We start from the raw sequence: 19,184 nt of genomic DNA on the forward strand, positions 1-19,184 counted from the left end.
AAGCAGGTACCTGGAGTCCCCCTCTTCTGCCTTGAAATACTGGGGCTTCTGTTGAGATCTTGCAGAATCCCGGCAGGCCAAGCTGAGGAGTGGGGAGCGGGGGCAGTTCTGGGGTTCCCTGTGGGTCTGCATAGCTAACTCCACTTCGCCTTGGACATAAAGCTTTGACCTGAATGTGCTTCCCACACGTGCATCTGCTACACCCACATGCAGGAGTCAACACAGAACGGACATACACCAGCATAGTCTGAACGGTGGTCTCCAAGAAACACATTTCAGGGCAATGTTACTGTTTTGGCTTTTTTGACTACTCTCATTATTTTCTGAATTCGCTGTAGTGATTTCTGCTAGACCCAGAAAAGCTGTGGTGTTGAAAACAGGAGAGAAAGAGCATGTGGAGCTCCACTGACCTCGGGGTTGCTGTCACCCAGTGCCACCGACTGGGTGTCTGGTAGCACAGGGACGCATTGCATTTGTCAGCTCTGGAGGCCGAGCCTGGGCCTGAGGGGTGGCAGAGATCGCTGCATCTCGAGGCCTGGGCCAGAGCTGCCCTCACGCCGCTCTGGAGCTTCTCAATGGCTGTTCCTCAGCCGCCAGCAGCCCTGCACCATCTGTCCACATGTGGCTCTCCCTGTGCCTCTTCACCCAGGTCTTCGTCTCCCTCCATGATGGCAGTCTCCGTGTCTCGGTCTCCCCGCTCTTGAAGGAAACCACTCTATTGGTGTCATCATTCATTGATTCCCTCTGGACAGACTTTCATGAAGGACTGTTACAGAACTTCAATGTACCTTTTCCTTGGGGCAGGTGGTTTCCACTCAACCTATTAGCACATGTGTTTCTAGAATGAGAAGAATTCCAGGATGGCCAAGGTTTTTCTTTGTGGGTGGGGGCATCAGTTAGTTTGAGAGCTTTATAGACATAACCGTGACCAAATTTCGGTGTTGTGTGGTTGTGAGGGGCGCCCCCCTCTGGCGTTCACACCCTGTTGTCAACGTCTCAGAGTTGACAGCAGGGTGGTATCAGAGTTGTTTGTGTGGCTAGTAGAGTCTGAGGAAATGAGGATATACATGCCACTTCTGAAGCTTGGTTAGAAAAGGCACTTGGATAAAAAAAAAAGAGAGAGATATAAAAAAAAAACTCTACTTGGGGTCTCTTATGCTGGATCAGCCCCTCACCATGTCAAGAGGACACTCACAAGGCCTATGAGGCCTTGGTGGCAAGGAGCTCGGGCCTCCAGCCTCTGCCATGCCTCCAGCCTCTGCCACATGAGTGAACCTCTTGGAATGGACCCTCAGGTGTCCGTCAAGCCTTGGGGCAGCCTGAGTCTTGACCAGCCCCTGGACAAGAACCTCATGACAGAGCCTGTATACATTTCCTGTTGTTGCAACAACTTAGTACAAAAGTAGGAGCTTAAAATAACAGTTTATTCTGGGGCCTCCCTGGTGGCACAAGGGTTAAACTCTCAGCACTATGAAGCTACCTACAGCTATTGCAGCCTGAGTCCATCCCTGGCCAGGAAGCTGACCCACAGGCCTCTCCTTTCTCGCCTGGTGCCCCCCTCAGCAGTGTGCTTTAATCAAACTGCCTGTTCTGCTCCTCACTCTGTCTCTGGCGAATCTTCTCAACCCCCCCCACCCCCAACACACACCTCTGGCCTACACCCCAGTTTTTGTATGCATAAATAAATTAAAAAATACTAAATATATTTTCTAGCAGTTAGATAACTATATAGTGAGAGTTCCAGTGAGTCACAGGGGTTGAAATCAAAGTATAAGCAGGGCTGGTTCCTTCTGGAGACACCAGGCACTGCCCACTGCCTATGCGCCTTGCAGCTTCTGGAGGTCAGAAGTTCTTGTCTCTGACTCCATCACCCATAACTGCTTTCTCTGTTTCCTACTTAATTCTCTTATCATGACCCTTCTGACTACATTTTAGCACCTACCCAGATAATCCGGGATGATCTCCCCACCTTAAGATCCTTGATTTCATCACACTTGTAAATCCTTCTCTCTCTCTCTTTTTTTTTTTTTTTTTTTTTTTGTTAAGATTTCTTCATTCATGCAGCCTGAGCTGGGGCACAGGCCAGAGAGGCCAAAATCCTTCCTAATTTAGGTGAACATAGCCCCTTCTGTTGTGCTTAGGGTGCGGACATCTTTGGGAGCTGTTAGTCATAACCCCACAGACTCTGGGCCAGAATCACCCAGATAAGCCAATCCTCAATCTAACCCACAGAAAACCATAACGATGGTAAATAATATTTGAGATTTCAAAATTGATGAAGAATTTGTTATATAGCCATAACTAACAGAGACAAGAGACTTGTAATCCGGAAATTGATCCCACGACAACTGAAGTTCATAATTTTGGAGTTCGAATATAGTTCGAATATAGCCCTGATACACACCTCTAGAAAGTTGTGCAAGTCTTGCCAAGTGTTCTGTAAACTTTTACAGACTGAAGTCCGCTTGTCTTTCTTTAATGATGGAACCTGTATTGAGCTTTTGTGCGCTGCACCAGTACATCTCCTGTTTTCTCTCAGTGCATTCCTGCCTCTGCTCTGCTCTAAATCGCAGGAAACTGCATTTCCAAGCTTGCTTTCTTGCGGCTGCAGCCAGCGAAGGACAGGGATGCCAGCTGAGAGACCCGTGCACCTCTCCAGTGCCAAGCCCAGCAGGAGCTCAGCCTCCGTGAAGCAGCCCACCATCAGGCCACTCTGCTGAGGGGCCTCACTCCGGGTGGCCCAGCTTCTTCAGCTCCCCACAGCCCTCGCTGGCAGAGCCTTCTTACTGTTACTAATCGTTCCTGGCGTCTCACATTTTCCATCACCCAGACAACCATTTCCCTGTATTAAATTCTTTTGGTTGAATGATCTGGAGCAGTTTCTATTTTCCTGACTGATACATGCTCCTTTGAGGCATTATATCATATCCTCCAGCTTCAACAAAATAGCATTAGGTTTTTAGGCTTTACTTTCTGGGGGGAAAAAAAGAGGCTCTCCATACCCGCAGGTATCATATTTTTGGAGTCTGAGAAGCAAATGGGAACATTTGTTCTGTATCAGGCATGTGCCATTGTACCAGGTACTCCAGATAGATGTAGTTTTGCATTCATTTATTTCTGGCAGCACCCTTTTGTCAGGAAATAATGGTATCATCTTAACAGATAAGAAAAGTAAGAAAAGTACCAGTCACTCTTCAGAATTCACATAGGTGCTTCTCATTCATCTGCTTCTAAAGCCACTGTTTCTCTGGCTGTTTCCACACTGTTAGGACTTTGCATCTCCCCTCCTTGCCATGTCTCCCTCCAAAAAACAAACAGCCAACTAATATAAGTGTCTTCTTGGAGGATTCGGGAGACATTTGTAGGAGGGTTGAAAGCACTTACTTATTTTTGTATAGAAATGGGGGACAGGCCAGAGGTGTTGGCGGGGGGTAAGAGGATTCACCAGAGGAAGGGAGGGAAGCAAAACAGGCAGAGTGACTGAAATACACCACTGAGGGGAGCTCTGGGGAGACAGGAGAGGTCTGCCCTGCCATGCGGGTCAGCTTCCTGCTGAGGCTTGAACTCAGGCTGTAGTGATGATAGCACTGAGCCTTAAGCCCAAGGCTACCAGGGAAGCCCAGGGCTGAAAGCATTTAAAACTTGGTAAAGTCAGGGGTTCTGGTTGATGCTGGTAGATAGAGCACAAGGCCTTACAGGGATAAAGCACCTAGCTCTGTGGTTCAGAAAAGGGACACTGGCCACAGATTGCCTAGGTCTGTGCAGTGATCAATTGGACATGCCTAACACTGGTCAAGAAGACTGGGCGGCATAGCTGGCTACTTATTATTTTTTTAAAGATTCATTTATTTGTTCATACAGAACTGGGATACAGGCCAGAGGTGCAGGGGTGGTGAGAGGATTCACCAGAGACAGTGGGGAGTAGAACAGGCAGATCGATGAAGTACACTGCTGAGGGGAGCAGCGGGCGGGTCAGGAGAGGTCTGCCGCGCCATGTGGTCACCTCCGGACCAGCGGGGATCAAACTCATGCACAGGTGCTTTAGCTTTCTAGTACTGTGCTTTAGCCCGCTGTGCCACCAGGGAGGGCCCCCTGGCTGCTTATTAACCCTTTGGAAACAGGCAGACTGCTTGAATCCATGTCACTTTCCAGCTGTTTAACTTGGAATGTGTCCCTCTGTGGATGCTACCAATCATAAAAATACAACAGTTTCCAGCATGATTATGAAGAAAGTGGATAGTGGTAACCACCTTCTCCTCAGACCTTCTTTCTATTGAAGGTTGGGCTCTTTTTCTTGTCTGAAATAAGAGAATTTGATGCATACTTACTAGTTTTCTTTTGAGCACCCCAACTTTTTCCAAAATGAGACTGAACACTTCCTACTAATATTATGGCCGGGGTGCAGCTCACAGGGCTTTGCTCATCCCCTGCAACCTCATTTTTCCCAGGGAAGTGGATGAGTTGGAACAATCACAGTTCCTCATAAACTTTCTTTCTGGGGATGCAGGCACCCTTTGGGGGGAGCAAAGTGGGGGAAAGAGCTGTGGGCCAAGATCTGGAGCCCTGAGCCCAACTCTTAAGTCATGTCCTGACTTCACCTTTCTGGGCAAGTGGCTCAACCTCTCTGTGGCTCAGCCTGCTCCTCATGAAATGGGAGTCGAGGCTGCAGAGGCTGCCTAGGATGCATCAAGCGGGTCCCTCAGCGGGCTGACTCCTTCCTACAATGTCAAAGGAGAAAAAGCATGTGTATTTTTAACTTTCTGATAATAAAAGTAATTCCTATTCTTCACAGAAAATCTTTAAAAGTATAAAAAGGGAAATCTAAAAATCACCTGCTATCTCAACACACAGAGATAATACTCTGCTGTTGCTTTTTAATATTCTTAAGTTACTGTATTTATATCATACATCATACAGATTGGACCCTGAGTGCTTATAAATGTGAGGGAAGGCATTTCAAACATTTGGCAGAGTGGGAGTCCATGTAGGAGATTTATTATTTATTAATTAATGCAACAAGTATGTGCTTTGTGTCAAGCTGGGAATATTTGTATATGTATTACCCATGTATATACACATGTCCATAAAATAGCATGTATGTATACATATTTTTTAAGCACCGGGATATGTAATATGAACTTCCTATTTATCTTTACTGCATCAGAAGAAAATAATAAGATGAATTTTTATAGATCATTTTTTTTTGGGCAGGAGGGGTTGTTTCCAAATAGTGTGATCTATAATGTGAACTATGTGAAATAAACTTTGGGAAGTCTTGGAGGGCACCTTGGAAAGTCAGAGAACAACCTCCAGAAACCAGAAATGACAAGGATTGTCCTGTGCGTTTGTTTACGGAATAGGGCCCTCTGAAGATTAAGATGCCCTGGGCAGAGAAAACAAAGGTATTAAATATTAGCCTTTAATTAAACATCAGAACAGGAGATAAGCTTAGTGGTATCCCCTAATTATCACATGAACAGTTTCCCACTCTGCCAAGACTGTTTTCATGCTCAGGGGGCGTAGCTTGGGAGTTTAACAAGGGTTCATGATTCTCTTAAGGGTAACTGGGGAGACCAGCAAGCTCTCATACAACACGTCTATTTATCTCTGTATGGAGGGTGTGTGTGTGTTCCCAAGTGCACGTAATAGCCACACCCTTCCTTCGTCACTTATGACCATGTAAGAGCACCATTCACTCAACCCCATGTCGAGTACCTGCTGTGCTTCAGACACCAGCAAGACACCAACCGATGAAGTAACTGCAAGAGTGTAAGCTCTGTCTGTGGAAGTTGGGATATCATCTATCTGTATCATTGTGCCTAGGTCAGTGTTGGCACATAGTAGGTGCTCACTAAATGTTTATTGAATGACTGAACTATGAAGTTACATACTGAAATATGTGTATATCAGTATAGGTTGTAGGGCATTGCAATGTATGCACCTTTACACTGAAGCTACATTTAATATTGATGTATGACCTATTTATTAGTCAGCTTTTGCTGCACGCCTCCTGTAATCTAGTAGGTCTACTTCCTGACATTCTGCCCAGCTTCTCCATGTTCCAGATCTCCAGAGAGAGATCGTAACAGAAAGAACCAGGCTCACAGTGGGCCCCACACAGCCTCCTTCGCCTTGATGTCACTGTGGCCCACTTCCTAGACCTTGGAGGGTGGGAGGAAGCATGCCACCCTGTCCCGAGGTGAAACATGTCCCTCATGCCTCCTTGTCCTGTGTGTGCCCCTCTGGGGTGCCCCTCCATGTCTCTTGAGCAGTCTCTGGCTGGAACCTTGTTTTGTCTGCCCCAGGGAGACTGTTTGGGGCACCGCATCCATTTTGCCTAATGACTTGGTCTCTGCAATCAGCAGGCTCGATTTGGTTTTCAAGTTGAAGCAGGAAAGGTTTGCTGATTGCTGATTACACAAGACTCTACATTTTCTAAATTGTCTCCTTAGGGTGTTCCCATGGAGCCTGATGTGACTCCCCTGGCAGGTGGAAGATGGGGTATGGAGAGCCCAGGCCCGTGGTGAAGGCTGGGGGCCGGGGTGGTGCATGTGGCAGTCCCCCTGAACCCAGTCCTGGGCCCACGTCCCCTCTTCTCTCCATGGTTTTCTTGCTCCCAACTCTCCTCGCTCTGTCTAGCCAACTCAGGCCTCTGCTGCCTTGATGTACAGCCAGCTCTTTCCCCTGAAGGATAGTGAAAAGGTTTTGGATGAGGGTCCCGCATCCCAATCTCCTTTTTCTCTTTGTCACCTTGACAAACCTCCCCTTGGGGACAACTGTCCGGTGCTCCTTCCCTCCTCAGAGAATTAACCAATTGCGCTGTACCATTGCTGAACCCTTTCCTTTCTGCCCAGCCCACTCAGTCCTCACGACAACTCTGTGCGGGGAGGCCACTAAGCCACGCATTTTACCCATGGGACTCAGAGAAGTTGTGTAATTTGCTGACGACCACACAGCCAGTGAGTGGTAGGGCTGGGATTTGACCCTGGGCATCTAGACACCAGCTTTCGTGTATTGTGGGTTTGACCATCTTGGTCCCCATTTGGCCTGCCTAGCAGCTTAGCCCAGCCACTCAGCCCTACGACACAGTGCCCACCGTGCCTGCTCTCTGCCCACCAGCAGGCCCCCAGAGGCTGATTTGGGGCCCAACTTCCCTCTGCACAGCATGGCCCCAGGCAAACAGCCCCGTCATCTGCTCAGTGCTGCTCCAGTGAACTAAGTGGAGACGTCTGTGCTCTTCCTCCCTCGCGGCAGGTGGCCTAGAGATCTCTTCCCCAGGGAACCCAAGACCTGGGTCTCCATCTCAACTTTGAGGTCTCCCAGGTCATTTCGAAAGCCTCAGGGCTTCCCCACATGCCTAGAATGGCTCTGAGGAAAAACCTCCATGTCTTCCAAAGACACGTGTGCCTCATCCTGAGAGACAAGGTGGCCGATTCCCAGAGGCACTAGGAAGGAGCTGGGCTGGGGCAGAGGCTCCCGGAAGCTGCTGGGATTTTATACCCAGCCATTTTGGGGGGCTGTGTACGAGCTGCCCTGCTGGCAGCCTGGGGCAAGCAGCCCTCTTGGCATCCCACAGTCATTTATACGGAAGTTCCTGACAGTCCTCGGCCTCCTGCTCAGGGCCCCTTGTCAGCCCCAGGACAGATGTCCACAGCTGGCGGCTTCAGTCAGCTCGCCCTTGCCACTGGCCCCTCACACACCGCCCGCCTCTCCGGCTCCACCTGGCCCTGCTTGCCGCTCTGTCTTTTTAAAATTGGAAAAGACTCAAAATCAGTCGACAGGTAGAGACTTACAACAGTGTGAATGGACATGCTGTGGGCAGCAGCCCTGGTCTGCACTGACCACCTCAGGGCTGTACACAGAGAGCCCCAGAAGATCACTGCACTGGGGCAGGATGGACCAGGGCTCAAGTCCAGGCTCTGCTCCTTTCTGCCCTGAGGGTCTTTTCTCACCAGCAAACTAAAGAAAAATGTTATCAGAGAGCAGTTCTAGGTTCACAGCTAGTGAGTGAAGTAGACAGCTGCGAACTTCACTTAGATCTAACCCAAGTCCTTATATTTTCAGCTCTCCACACGCTCACTTGTTGATGTGTGTGTGTTCCTGAAAACTACAGTCGAAACATAAAATTTACATAATTCAAACAACTTTAAAAAAAGCCCACAACCCCCCTCAAGCCCCACCCGTGCGCAGTCCCGACGCTCCCAGTGCTTTTCCAAGCCCACGTGTAGTGCTTGCATGTAGATGCAGCCATGGTACTTCTCGGTTCTTTTCCGTTTGCTTAACATTATTCACAGAAGCTTTCCACGCGGCCACAATCCTTATTTCTGATGTTAATGTTTGCCCGGTGGCATCCCGGAGACACGCTGTGACTTCCTGCCATTCCCAGTCGTTGGGCGATGAGGCGGCTTTCAGCCTCTTGGTGTCACTAATGGCACCGCTGAAAGCATCCTCAGATCACAGCCCTGTTGTGCCTTTTGATTTATTCCTGGTAGGATCTGTCCCCAGGGATGGGATTCCAGGCTCACCCCAGGGCTTTTCAGAGAGGGCGCAGTTGACCTTGGGGCTGGGTGATTCTCGTCCTGTACACTGTGGGCTGCTGAGCAGCACCCCAAGAGACTGGCAGCAACCCCAAGCCAGTGTCCCCTGAGGACACCTACCCTCTGTTAACAGTCATTGTATTCGGGGTGGGTGTAAAATATCTTGCACATGGAATCCAGAGATTTTCCAGAGTCTGGACAAAATCTGACCAGGGCCATGTCAGAGAGAGCAGGGCGTACATGAGAGAGGCAGATGCACCAGCGTGAGCTGCAGTGACTCCGTTAGACCTTCACGCCCCCAGGCCGCTCATCTGTGAAATGGGAGCAGGAAGAGCCATCCATGTGCCAGGCTGCGAGGCATGCTCTGAGCCAGCACAGTCCCTCAGCACCGGACACAGAAAGTGCTCGACAAAGCCACCTTGTTTGCGTTTGTTAACTTTGCCTTTCCTGCCTTTGAGGATGGGAAGGTGGAGAGTAGCTGTTGGAGCTGAAAGGAAGCCCTTCTGTTCTCCTGCGCCCCCGCCCCCGCCCCCGGGGCACAGACTGAGCCTCCAGAACCACCGGCCTGAGTGCCTGGGAAGCCTTGCCAGTGTGTGCATTCACCCCCCAGCCCTGGAGTCCTCGGGGCCCACTGGGCACTGGTAGCCTGGCATTGCAGTTAGCAAGCCGGGTTGGGCCTTCTGGGTTCAGCACGCCTGGTGTGGCTTGACCTGGAGCCTCCCAAACCATTTCCCCTGTAACTTCAGAGCTTCTCTGAGGTCCCAGTAGTCCCAGCCACAGAGCTCACCTCTCACGGGGCACCAACCATGTCAGGGGGCTTAATGAACTAGTTCGGCTCAGCCCAGGCATGTCCCTCCCAGAGGTCAGTGAGGGTTCTTGTCCAATGCCAACAGGCACTGTTGTCTCTGTCTCCAGGAGAAGTACGTGGAAGAGCTCGCAGCGGTGAGACAGACCCTCCAGACAGACCTGGAGACTTCCATCCGGCGGATTGCCGACCTGCAGGCAGCCTTGGAAGAGGTGGCGTCTGGCGACAGCGACACAGAGAGGTAAGCTGCGAGGAGCCAGGTGGGGCTGGGAGCCGCAGCAGGGTGCTGCACACGGGGAGACTGGGTGCTGTGGTCTTTGTGATCAGAGCTCCCACTCTTGAGCTGGGAGATCTGGAGTTTCATCTGTGGGGGCAAGGGGTGGGAGGGAGAGTGGGCTGGCTTAGCGAGGAGAGACAGGATGCTACTGGTTGGTGTTCATGGCTCCGTGCTACCCACCGAGGTGCCTGCCTTTGGGGAATCCACCCGGGTCAGTAGATTCAAGTGGACCCAGTATGTGGTCTCCGGCAAGGTGTATGTCCGGCACGGGCCTGACTCATCTGTAGAGGAGGTCTGATGCTGCTGAGTAAGATTTGACCGCTTTTATCCTGGAAGTCTGGGGTGGTCAGCCCACCACCTAGCCGGAAGGTGGTGAGCGAAGGTCAAACAGGACATGGATGGCTGAGCCAGTGCCCAGGACAGGACGCAATGTAAGAACGTAGCTGTGTTGGCACAGGACAGTAGCAGCTGATTCAAGGGTGCAGGAGGCCACTGGGGATTGGCAGAGCACTTAGAGGGCTTCTCTCCTTCCTCACAAGACAAGCCGCTGCCTAGGCCGAGGCAGGCTGTTCGGCTGGACGGAGTCTGAGGTGCCCCAGCTGGGCACGCCAGCCCAGGCTGCACCCTGCAGTGGCCGTAGCACCTGGTCCCCAGAGCAGCCCCCTGGCCTCAGCCTGTTACTTCCATGGGGGTTGCCGCTGCCCATCTTGCTGCAGCCGCTCTGTGCCCAGCGGGCCTGGACACCTGGGCCTGGACAACTGGAACTGGACACCTGGGGCAGACGTTTTCTTCCCTAGCTTTGGTCAGGATCAGGGAGCTGAGCGGGCGCTCTCTCCTGGGCCAGCAAGCCCCTCCCCAGCTGTCGTCACCCTGTGGGGAATGGTTTGTGCTATAGTCAGCACCCTTGAATACCAGACGGCAGGGCGCGGAGATCCCCCCGCCGAGGCTCCTCATCGCTCCTGGAGTCAGGAAGCCGGGGCATGCATTGCCCCTCTGACCTTTGCCCCTCAGATTCCTCTTACTGAGGTCAGCAGGGGTCAGCTGCTGGCCAGTGGGAGGTGTGGGCATGACAAGCATGGCGAGGGACATAGAGCTGCCATTTCTATGTGGTCCAGCCGGAGGAACTGGCTGTCCACCAGAGCTGCCCACCGAGCCAAGGAAAGAGGTGGGGCAGCAGAGCGCTGCTCAGGCCATGGGTTGGTGATCCAGGTGACCTAAGGTTTTGTTTCCTTATTTTCTAAAACGTCTGCGATAGTCACGCATGCCTCCCCAGCTCTGAGCCCTCGCTAGGATTTTGTTTGTGGGAGTCCTGCACGGACTTCAGGACGTGGGCACAGCCTCTCCCAATGCCACCCTGGACTGGGCAGGGCCGCTCGGAGACCCCTCACTGCAGACACCCCCATGAAATGTTCACGCAGGAGGACAGCTGGCTCTCGCACCTGCCCTCACCCCCCACGTCTTCTCCGTGTCCAGTCAGGACTTGCTCCATCCTCGTAAGCCACTTGCTGCTGGGCTCGCTTTCCTGTGAAGAGAAACGCTAGAATGTTTGTATTCACCATAATGGGAGTTAACAGCCGCCCATCTTAGTTATTTCACCCCAAATGAGTCTACTGTCTGCTTACGAGGGGTCCTCTTGGGCCTTGGGGGACCCTGCCCCCTCATCCTAATAGGAGTTTCTTTGACCTGTCCCTACTCTGGGCCATGAGCCTCTCTGCTTAACCCCCCACCTCCCACTTCTGATTCGGCTGTTCAGAGCTCCAGCCCCCTAGGTCTACAAGCATCTGAGCTGAACCCCAGTTTTCTGAACCCCATCTCCACAGTCTCCCATCTTTGGGGCCATCACTTTTCCTCCAGCTGGGCTCCTGTGTGTTCTCTAGCTTTCACACAGTGCCTGACCCACAGTTCCTAAAGGTGGGAGGGATCTCACCTGCATTTCACGGTGAGGTGTGGCGTGACCCTAGCACAGCAGGTATATGGAAGAGGTGTGCTGGGCTTGGAAAGCCCACGCTGCACATATGGGTTATTGCAGCGAGCCATGGGGGCCACAGGGGAGGCGTGTGGTCTGCATTTCTACAAGTCTGCTCTCTGGCAAATTATTCAACCTCACTGAGCCTCAGTCTCTCCATCTGTAAGGTGGGTTAACATGGAGAAATGAGTGAAAGCAGATGACTCTCTGGCACCAGATCTTGTTCTCGTTGGGGCTCAGCAGTCATCAGCTTCATTCATCCACTCACTCATTCATTCAACTCTTACCTGTCATCAGCTCCACCCTAGACATCGTGCTAGGAGTTTGGGCTTGCCCACTTGCCTCTTGTTATCATGATTCTTCATCCTGTAGATGAAGAGAGACTAAGTAACTTGGCTGAGCTAAGGCAGAGTTAGCATCCTGTTGAGTTACTGAAGAATAGAGAGGCAGAAGAGCAACAGTCTATTCCTTGCCATCTTGGAACTTGAGAGAAAGAATGAAAAAGGGTGCAAACTGATCAACAAGAACCTGGAATACAGTTGGCGTCCTGATGGCAGAGGATGAAGCCATGATGACCTGCAGGGTCGGTAGGCAGGCCTCGGGGAGAGGAGGGCATTTGAGCTGAGACCCGGATGGGACAGCCTGGGGCAGCTGTGCAGAAAGCGAGGGCAGGAGGCTGTCCCAGGACGTGAGGGGCAGTGCTGGGAAGGGGAGGGAGAGGCTCTCCTTGCCTTCTCCTCCACCCCCTGCTCTCCTCTCCTTCCTTCCCTTTCTCCCACTTTTCTTCCACTTTTGAAATGGCCACAGAAGCCAGCCCCCAGAACCTCAGGCAGAATCGAATCCATAATTTGTGGGTCCACTGTGATATGCACGTATGAGACCTCACATTGAAATATTATTCAGCATGGCAAGACCATGGCAGCAATGCACGGAACCAAGTGCCCATCCACGGGCCTGCGCTACAAGCCCTCAGAGCCTGCCCTGACCCTGCAGTGGCTCCCAGGAGGCAGTTCCTGATTCTCAGCAGACCTTGCTCATAACTAGTTGTCTTTTAACTTAGATTTGAAATGTACAAGCAGCACAGATTTCACCAATAGCTTCAGATGGCACGAGACTGGGGATAAAATGCCCACAAAGAAATCTCAACATAGTTCAAGGAATCAGTATTGTACCATCCGTGTTCTCTCAGTACCGTGCAATGAAACTGGTTACCAGCCATACAAAGAAAAATCCACACCTTGTTAGGGTGTCGAGTTTCTGTCCAGAGCAGCCTGGCTCCTGCCCCCGGCTCAGCCTGCTCTCCACTCTGGCAGCGCCACACCGCACCCCCCTCTTAATTGTCTCATCTCTTGGGGTAAGAGGCTTAGATTGAAGCCTGAGGGATTGGTTCTCGGGTTCTTCTCCAAACTGAGCTCTCAATTAGGATTCAAACCCACCCCAGGAGAGAGAGAGAGGAAAACGGAGAGAGAGAATGGTGCTTCAGCTGGAGGTGAGGTTCTTTGAGAGACTTGTTCAAATTATGAAAAGTCACATTTCCTCATGTTGGGAATTAGATCTGAGTGTAACAGGCCTTCCAGGCTGGAAACGTAGCTACGTGCTCAGAAAGCCAGGTGGTCTGCACGGCCACATTTAAACTCACGCCGTCCTGCACGGCCCTGCCTCGTGTCTTCCACTGTAGCGTCAGCCTTCGTAGATTAATAGCGAAGCGCTTTAAGCTGCTCCCCCGGGCCCGGAGCATGCTCATTACTCATGGAGGGAGGGTAGTGTCCGCTGACAGACAGCCCCATCTATTTCTGGCTCAGGGCCTGTGGCTTTCTCTCGCCTGGCCTCAGGGGAGCGAGGGGGCAGTGTGGGGAGGCCAGTGGATGGCCTCTGACTCTTGGGTCAGCTGAGGCTGTATCCATTCCAGCTGGCCCAATCTGAGATGAATGTTCTGGAAAGGACTCATCTAGCGCTGCGCGCATTTCCCATCGTACCTCCTTTTAACTTGGCTAAAATTAGCTACATTCGGACAAGTTAAAGCTGCATTTGACCAAAGGCTGCAGCTGCATTCAGGGCCTCATCTGATGATTCTATTCATTAGTGGGCCCAGGCTGTGGCCAGACTAAGAAGCTTCTACTACATAAAAGGGTAGACTTTGAATCTGCCCACATCCCTTTCCCTCCAACTCTGGCACCTTCTCATTTTCCTCTCCGCTTGAGTAACTAGCTGCCCCAGGCTTGGCGAAATTGCTTGAAGCATTTCTCCATTATTCTATGCATGGTGATGCCTCATCAAAGTATGATGCAGGGCCCTCGTGCTTATGAAATGGTGGCATGGATGCCATAAGGATTTCTGAGCACATGTCTCGCTTGGAAACCTGGGACAGCCAGCTGGTGGTGCTCATGAGAGCAGGCCCATGGTACTTTAGCCAGGATAACTGCAACACTAGGCACTCTTTCCCAAGGACTTGCTGCCAGGCCACACTGACTTGCCTGCACTGTTCTCACACAACTTTCTGAGGTTGGTACCATATAGTAACGCTGAAGAAACTGGAGCATAGAGAAGTGAAGAAGCTGGCCCAGCTTGCACAGTGAGGGGAGCGTGCTTTGATTTCCACGTTGACCCCGTCAGCCATACTTCTAGTGATGAAGTTCTTCTATCCTGTCAAACACATCCCTCCCTCCCTTCTTTCTTTGTCAGAGCTTTGTTCTCTGCTGAGTAATTCACCTGTCATTCTGTTGAACTTGTATCTGTCACTGTGATGGGGGGGGTGGCGGGGAGGGTACATCTGTGTGTTATGCCCAGGCAGTGTTTGCATTTAGGCTGAAGTTGTCTAGCACAGATTCACCCTAAAGGAACATAGCAGAAGACCTTGTTCATCAGCAATCCCCTGCCCACACATGCCCGGCACCCTTTCCTTTTGAAAAGCCACATGATCCAACATGAGGTTAAAAAAAAAAAAAAAAGGCAAATCACTGTGGCCATGTGTCAGGAGACAGGTTTCTAGTCCTGGCTGCCCAGCCAAGTGGACAGTCATTTGCCCTTCCGGGCGCCTGCTTGCCCTCTCAACAGCTTAAAACCATTGTCATCTGTCGGGACCGAGACCAGGAACTTGACTCCTATGCACAAAACAACACTTGATCGGAACTTAGGGTTGAGAAAACAGAACACCGGAATCCCTTCCCCCACTCCCCCTCCCTTCGAGTTCAGTAAGTTCTGGTGCCTGAGATAGGTTTTATCCCTTAAGATGAGGATGGCTCCCTCCCCTCAACCCCATTTGCCCTTTGAGACATCAGACAATCAAGACCAACCACCCCCGCCCGTCCCTTCTGTGCCGTCCTCAAGTATATATATATGACTGTTGTAAGAATAAAGCGCACTCGCACGTGTCTCCGATTTTTGCCTTCTTCCTCGCGCTGTCCCTGGGGCTCTACCCCCTCGCCTTGCTGGTCAAGGCCCCCCACAGTCATCGCCTTCATTGTTGTCATATTCATCTTGTCTTCCTCATCGGGGACAGGAGACGCAGGAGTTTACAGCCACTCTTTCTCCACATAGTGGAAGAGTGAGTGAGTTTCCGATTTTTTCCTTTAAATAGAGCCCCTCTTTTACCCTAAAGCAAATGCCTATAGAAATTTCTAGCTTAGGCTGGAGGGCAGCCATCTTTAGAGTGGAGTGGGAGAGGAAGCTCTGGGGCCAAGCCCCACTCCTGGGCCCTGCACCCTGACCCTGGAAGATGCTGTGAGATCCCACAGCCCAGCATCCCCCCCACCCCACCGTGCTGAAAATCCAGGTGTCGGCAGAGTGTGTTCCTTGGGGACTCTGAGACCATCTCCTCCCATCTCCTCATATTTTACAGCTTGGAGAGGATACTGACCACCTTGGTTTGTTGCCATGTCCATCATTTAAGCCAGAAAGGTTGTATCTCTGACCATTCTTCAAAAGGCACTTCTCCCTTTGACCATACCTAGGGAAGTGCTCTGCCTTTAAGGATTGGAATGACTAACTTGGACCCATCTAGACCATCAGGATAACCTCCACATCTCAAAGTCCTTTTCACTATGTCAGGGAACACAAGTCACAGTATATTGGGGTAAGGGATTAGGATAGTGAAGTGGGAGTCATATTTTGCTTCTCTCAGAGTTATTCCCAAAGAAAAGGTGCTTTGGTTTGGCTGGAGAATTCAACAGGCTTTTCTTTAAAAGGATAAATAGGGCCCTCCCTAGTGGCACAGGGGGGTAAGTCTCAGCACTATGAAGCTATCTGCAGCCACTGAGACATGAGTTCGATCCCCAGCCAGGGGAGCTGACCCGCATGAAGCAGAAGACCTCTCCTGTCTTGCCTGCTGCTCCCTCTAGCAGTGTATTTCAGTGGATCCGCCTATTCTGTCCCCACTCTGTCTCTGGTGAGTCCTCTCACTCCCCACACATCTGATCTATGCCCCACTTCTTGAATGCATAGATAAATAAATCTTAAAAAAAGAAAAGAAAATTGGAGGGAGGGAGGCTGGAAATGGAAAATAATTTAGAGTTTTCGGGACATACCGTCTCCAATGCAACGCTCTTCCTATGCTATTATAGAGTCAGAGACAATATGTAACTGACTGAGTGGTGGAATTCCAACAAAACTTTATTTATAGAAATAAATTTGTAGTTTGAACTTGGCCCATGGCTCAAGTTTATAGGTCTCTTCCATTGGACTCACCAAACACTGCCAGAGAACTTCTAGTTTGGCCTGCACCCTTGGGTGATCCCTAGGGCTAACGGGATGAGTAAGGATATGTGCTCGGCCTATGAAGAACTCTTCAGTCTGGTGGTGACAGATAGATGCTAATGGAAGCCCCAAAGGTACCAGGTCCTTGAGGGTGGGGACCAGAGAGCCACAGGTGCATTCTATGAAGGAAGCAGCCGAGTTTCCAAGGTAAGCGTTGACCAAATTCTAGCAGAAAATAAAGCTGGGAGGTTCTGACTTGAGGAACAAGGATTCAGATGATGACTTAGAATCTGAGGTTTGTCATTTGGCTCTCTGAACCAGTACTCTGGGTAGTTACACTCTGTGAGCCCAATAGCTCACACAGACCTGGGATTCATGTCTTGCAACCCAAGAACAGTCAGGTTCCCCTCTCTGCAATGGAGACAGGTGGAATGGTTAGATGACATTGTGTGTCAAGTATCTTTGTAAAATAAAGGGATGCTCCCTGAAGAACAGCCATATAGCTGTAACTCATTTTAGAGCAATTCCACTTCTGGGTATTTTTCCAAAGAAAACAAAAGGAACTCAAAAGGAACATAAAGTAAATGCCTTGTTTGTTGACAAGAATGTTGCTATTAAAAATGATGGTACTTGTTGTATAAAGAGAGTGGAGGTAATGGTTGTTACCATTTCACTAGCATTGTCTGTTTATTAAGAAACACACTGAGATATTTACAAAGATTATCTCACTTAGTCTGTTTCAACATTCTGGAAGCAGAGACCCATTGTTAGCCATACCTGCCAAAGGAGTAAGGGGAATCAGAGAAAGTCAGCAACCGGTTGTCTAAGATCACGCAACAGCAGAAGTCAGAAATCTGTCTAACTTCAACGACTGTATTTTTTCTCAATGTCATTAATCATCAGGGAAATAAAAATCAAAACTGTAATCACCTCACACCTATTACAATGACATCAAAAAGACAAGAAATAAATGCTGGTAAGAATGTGGAGGAAAGGCGACACTTAAGTACATTGTTGGTGAGCATGTAAATTGGTCTAGCTAGAGTGGAAAACTGCATGGAACTCCCTCAGAAAACTAAAACTAGAAGCACCATCTGATCTAGCAATTCCACTTCTGCGTATTTATCCAAAGGAAACAAAACACTAACTCGAAAAGCTAGATTCACCCCCATGTGTATTGTAGCATTGTTTATTATAGCCAAGATATGGAAACAGCTTAATGTTCTCTGATGGATGATGAATAGATAAACACACACACACACACACACACACACACACACCAGCAGGAATGTTATTCATCCATGAAAAAGAGGGAAGTCTTGGTGATTTGCGGATTTGCAGCAATGTGGATAGACCTTGAGGTCATTATGCTAAGTGAAGTCAGTCAGACAGAGACAAAAACAGGTACCAGATGATTCATTTGCATGTGGAATCTTAAAAAAGAAAAAAACCCTTGTAGCTACATAGAACAGATTGGTGGTTGCCCAGGGTAAGTAGGGTGGGTGAAAGGAGCCAGCAGGGGTAAAAGGTACAAACCTCCAGATACGAAAGATAAGTCATGAAGTGGAATGCTCAGTGTTATGTAATGTGACTAGTGTTAATAATACTGTAGTGCATATTTGTTAGTTGCTAGAGGGTGGGTGTTTAAAATCCTCTAGGTATAAAGAAAGACATCTGCATTGTAGAGATTATTTTGCAATATATACACATCATGTCATATACCTGTAACTAATAGATTGTCTTGTGTCAGTTATGTGTTGCTGTTACTCCGGCGGCGTAGGGTAACAGACTCTTGTGCTTCCTCCTAGTGTCCAGACTGCAGTGGACAGTGGCGGCCGTGGCATGAAAGAGATGTAAGTACACACTGGCGTCAAGGCCCCTCACTCTGCTCTGCATCCCAGCTGCAAAGGGAACATCCACACCCACTTGGAGAGGTCTCAGCAATGTCTGTAAGAGACCTGACTTCATGGTTATATCCTCCAGCCCTTGGGAACATTTTGAGCTGTCTCACTTCTTTTAGACTGAGAGCCATCTGTGATTTGTCATGCAACTGTCCTTAAGCACTTTCAATGGCTCCCTCAGAATCAGCTTCCAGACAGACATTTAGTCAAGTGCTTCTGACCCCTCTCTCTACCTGGGGGCTTCTGCTTCCCACACCATGCACGCCCTGCCCTTCTGTAGCCTCTGTACCTGGGTACATGCTGTGACTCCCACCTAAGATTCCTTTCTCCTCACTCTGCGTGGCTAACCCCTAACCTTCCAGCAAGATGTACCTCAGTTTTCACTACCTGATGCCTGCCTTTCATGTCTTCAGAAATGAGTCATGTCTTGTTCCTTATTCACCTTACAACCTACCCATCATCCCTATGATGGAATTAATGATTTTCTCCTTTAATGATTATTTATATAGATGTTTATTCTGATGATATGGGGGTCTTAAGGACAGGGTTAATGCAGGGTTCATGCTTTGAGTTCTTTCCCATGGTACTTGAGATACACGCATACATACACACACATAAACCAGCCATGTGTGTGTGTGTGTGTGTGTTTGAGAGCGAGAGAGATGTACATAAACATACACACACATATCTCAACCAGATCAGTATGTGAGTATATTAGCCAGAAGATAATTACTACATGCCCATATGTCCTTTGTTATTTTTAGAATTGATGTATGAAAGTGAAGCCCCTGTCCATAGAGACATTTCAGTTAAGTTGGACAAGGAGTTAAGACCCTCACACATGATATATTCGATGAACATATCATTTGGTGTAATATTCAATGCCAAGCCTTACTCAAGATTGGAGATATCCCAACATCGGTATTTGAGGGTACATATTCCCAAATGTGCAGTGGCTGGTAGCATGGGCATTAGAAATAGAGGGATCAGGGTGGGGGGAGGGCAG

At 49.7% G+C, this 19,184-nt stretch overlaps 1 protein-coding gene across 1 annotated transcript in view; it reads left to right on the top strand.

Annotated features, from left to right (window-relative positions):
* Positions 1-19,184, top strand: part of MYO18B (myosin XVIIIB) — a 230,720-nt gene that overhangs the window by 192,579 nt on the left and 18,957 nt on the right. The window contains exons 39-40 of the mRNA XM_004690853.1: positions 9,453-9,583; positions 18,086-18,130. Of these exons, the coding sequence (XP_004690910.1) occupies positions 9,453-9,583; positions 18,086-18,130 (176 nt within the window). The remainder of the gene's footprint in view (positions 1-9,452; positions 9,584-18,085; positions 18,131-19,184) is intronic.

The sequence above is a fragment of the Condylura cristata genome, unplaced genomic scaffold (assembly GCF_000260355.1).
Source record: "Condylura cristata isolate star-nosed mole 26May11 unplaced genomic scaffold, ConCri1.0 scaffold00029, whole genome shotgun sequence".
Taxonomy (NCBI): Eukaryota; Metazoa; Chordata; class Mammalia; order Eulipotyphla; family Talpidae; genus Condylura; species Condylura cristata.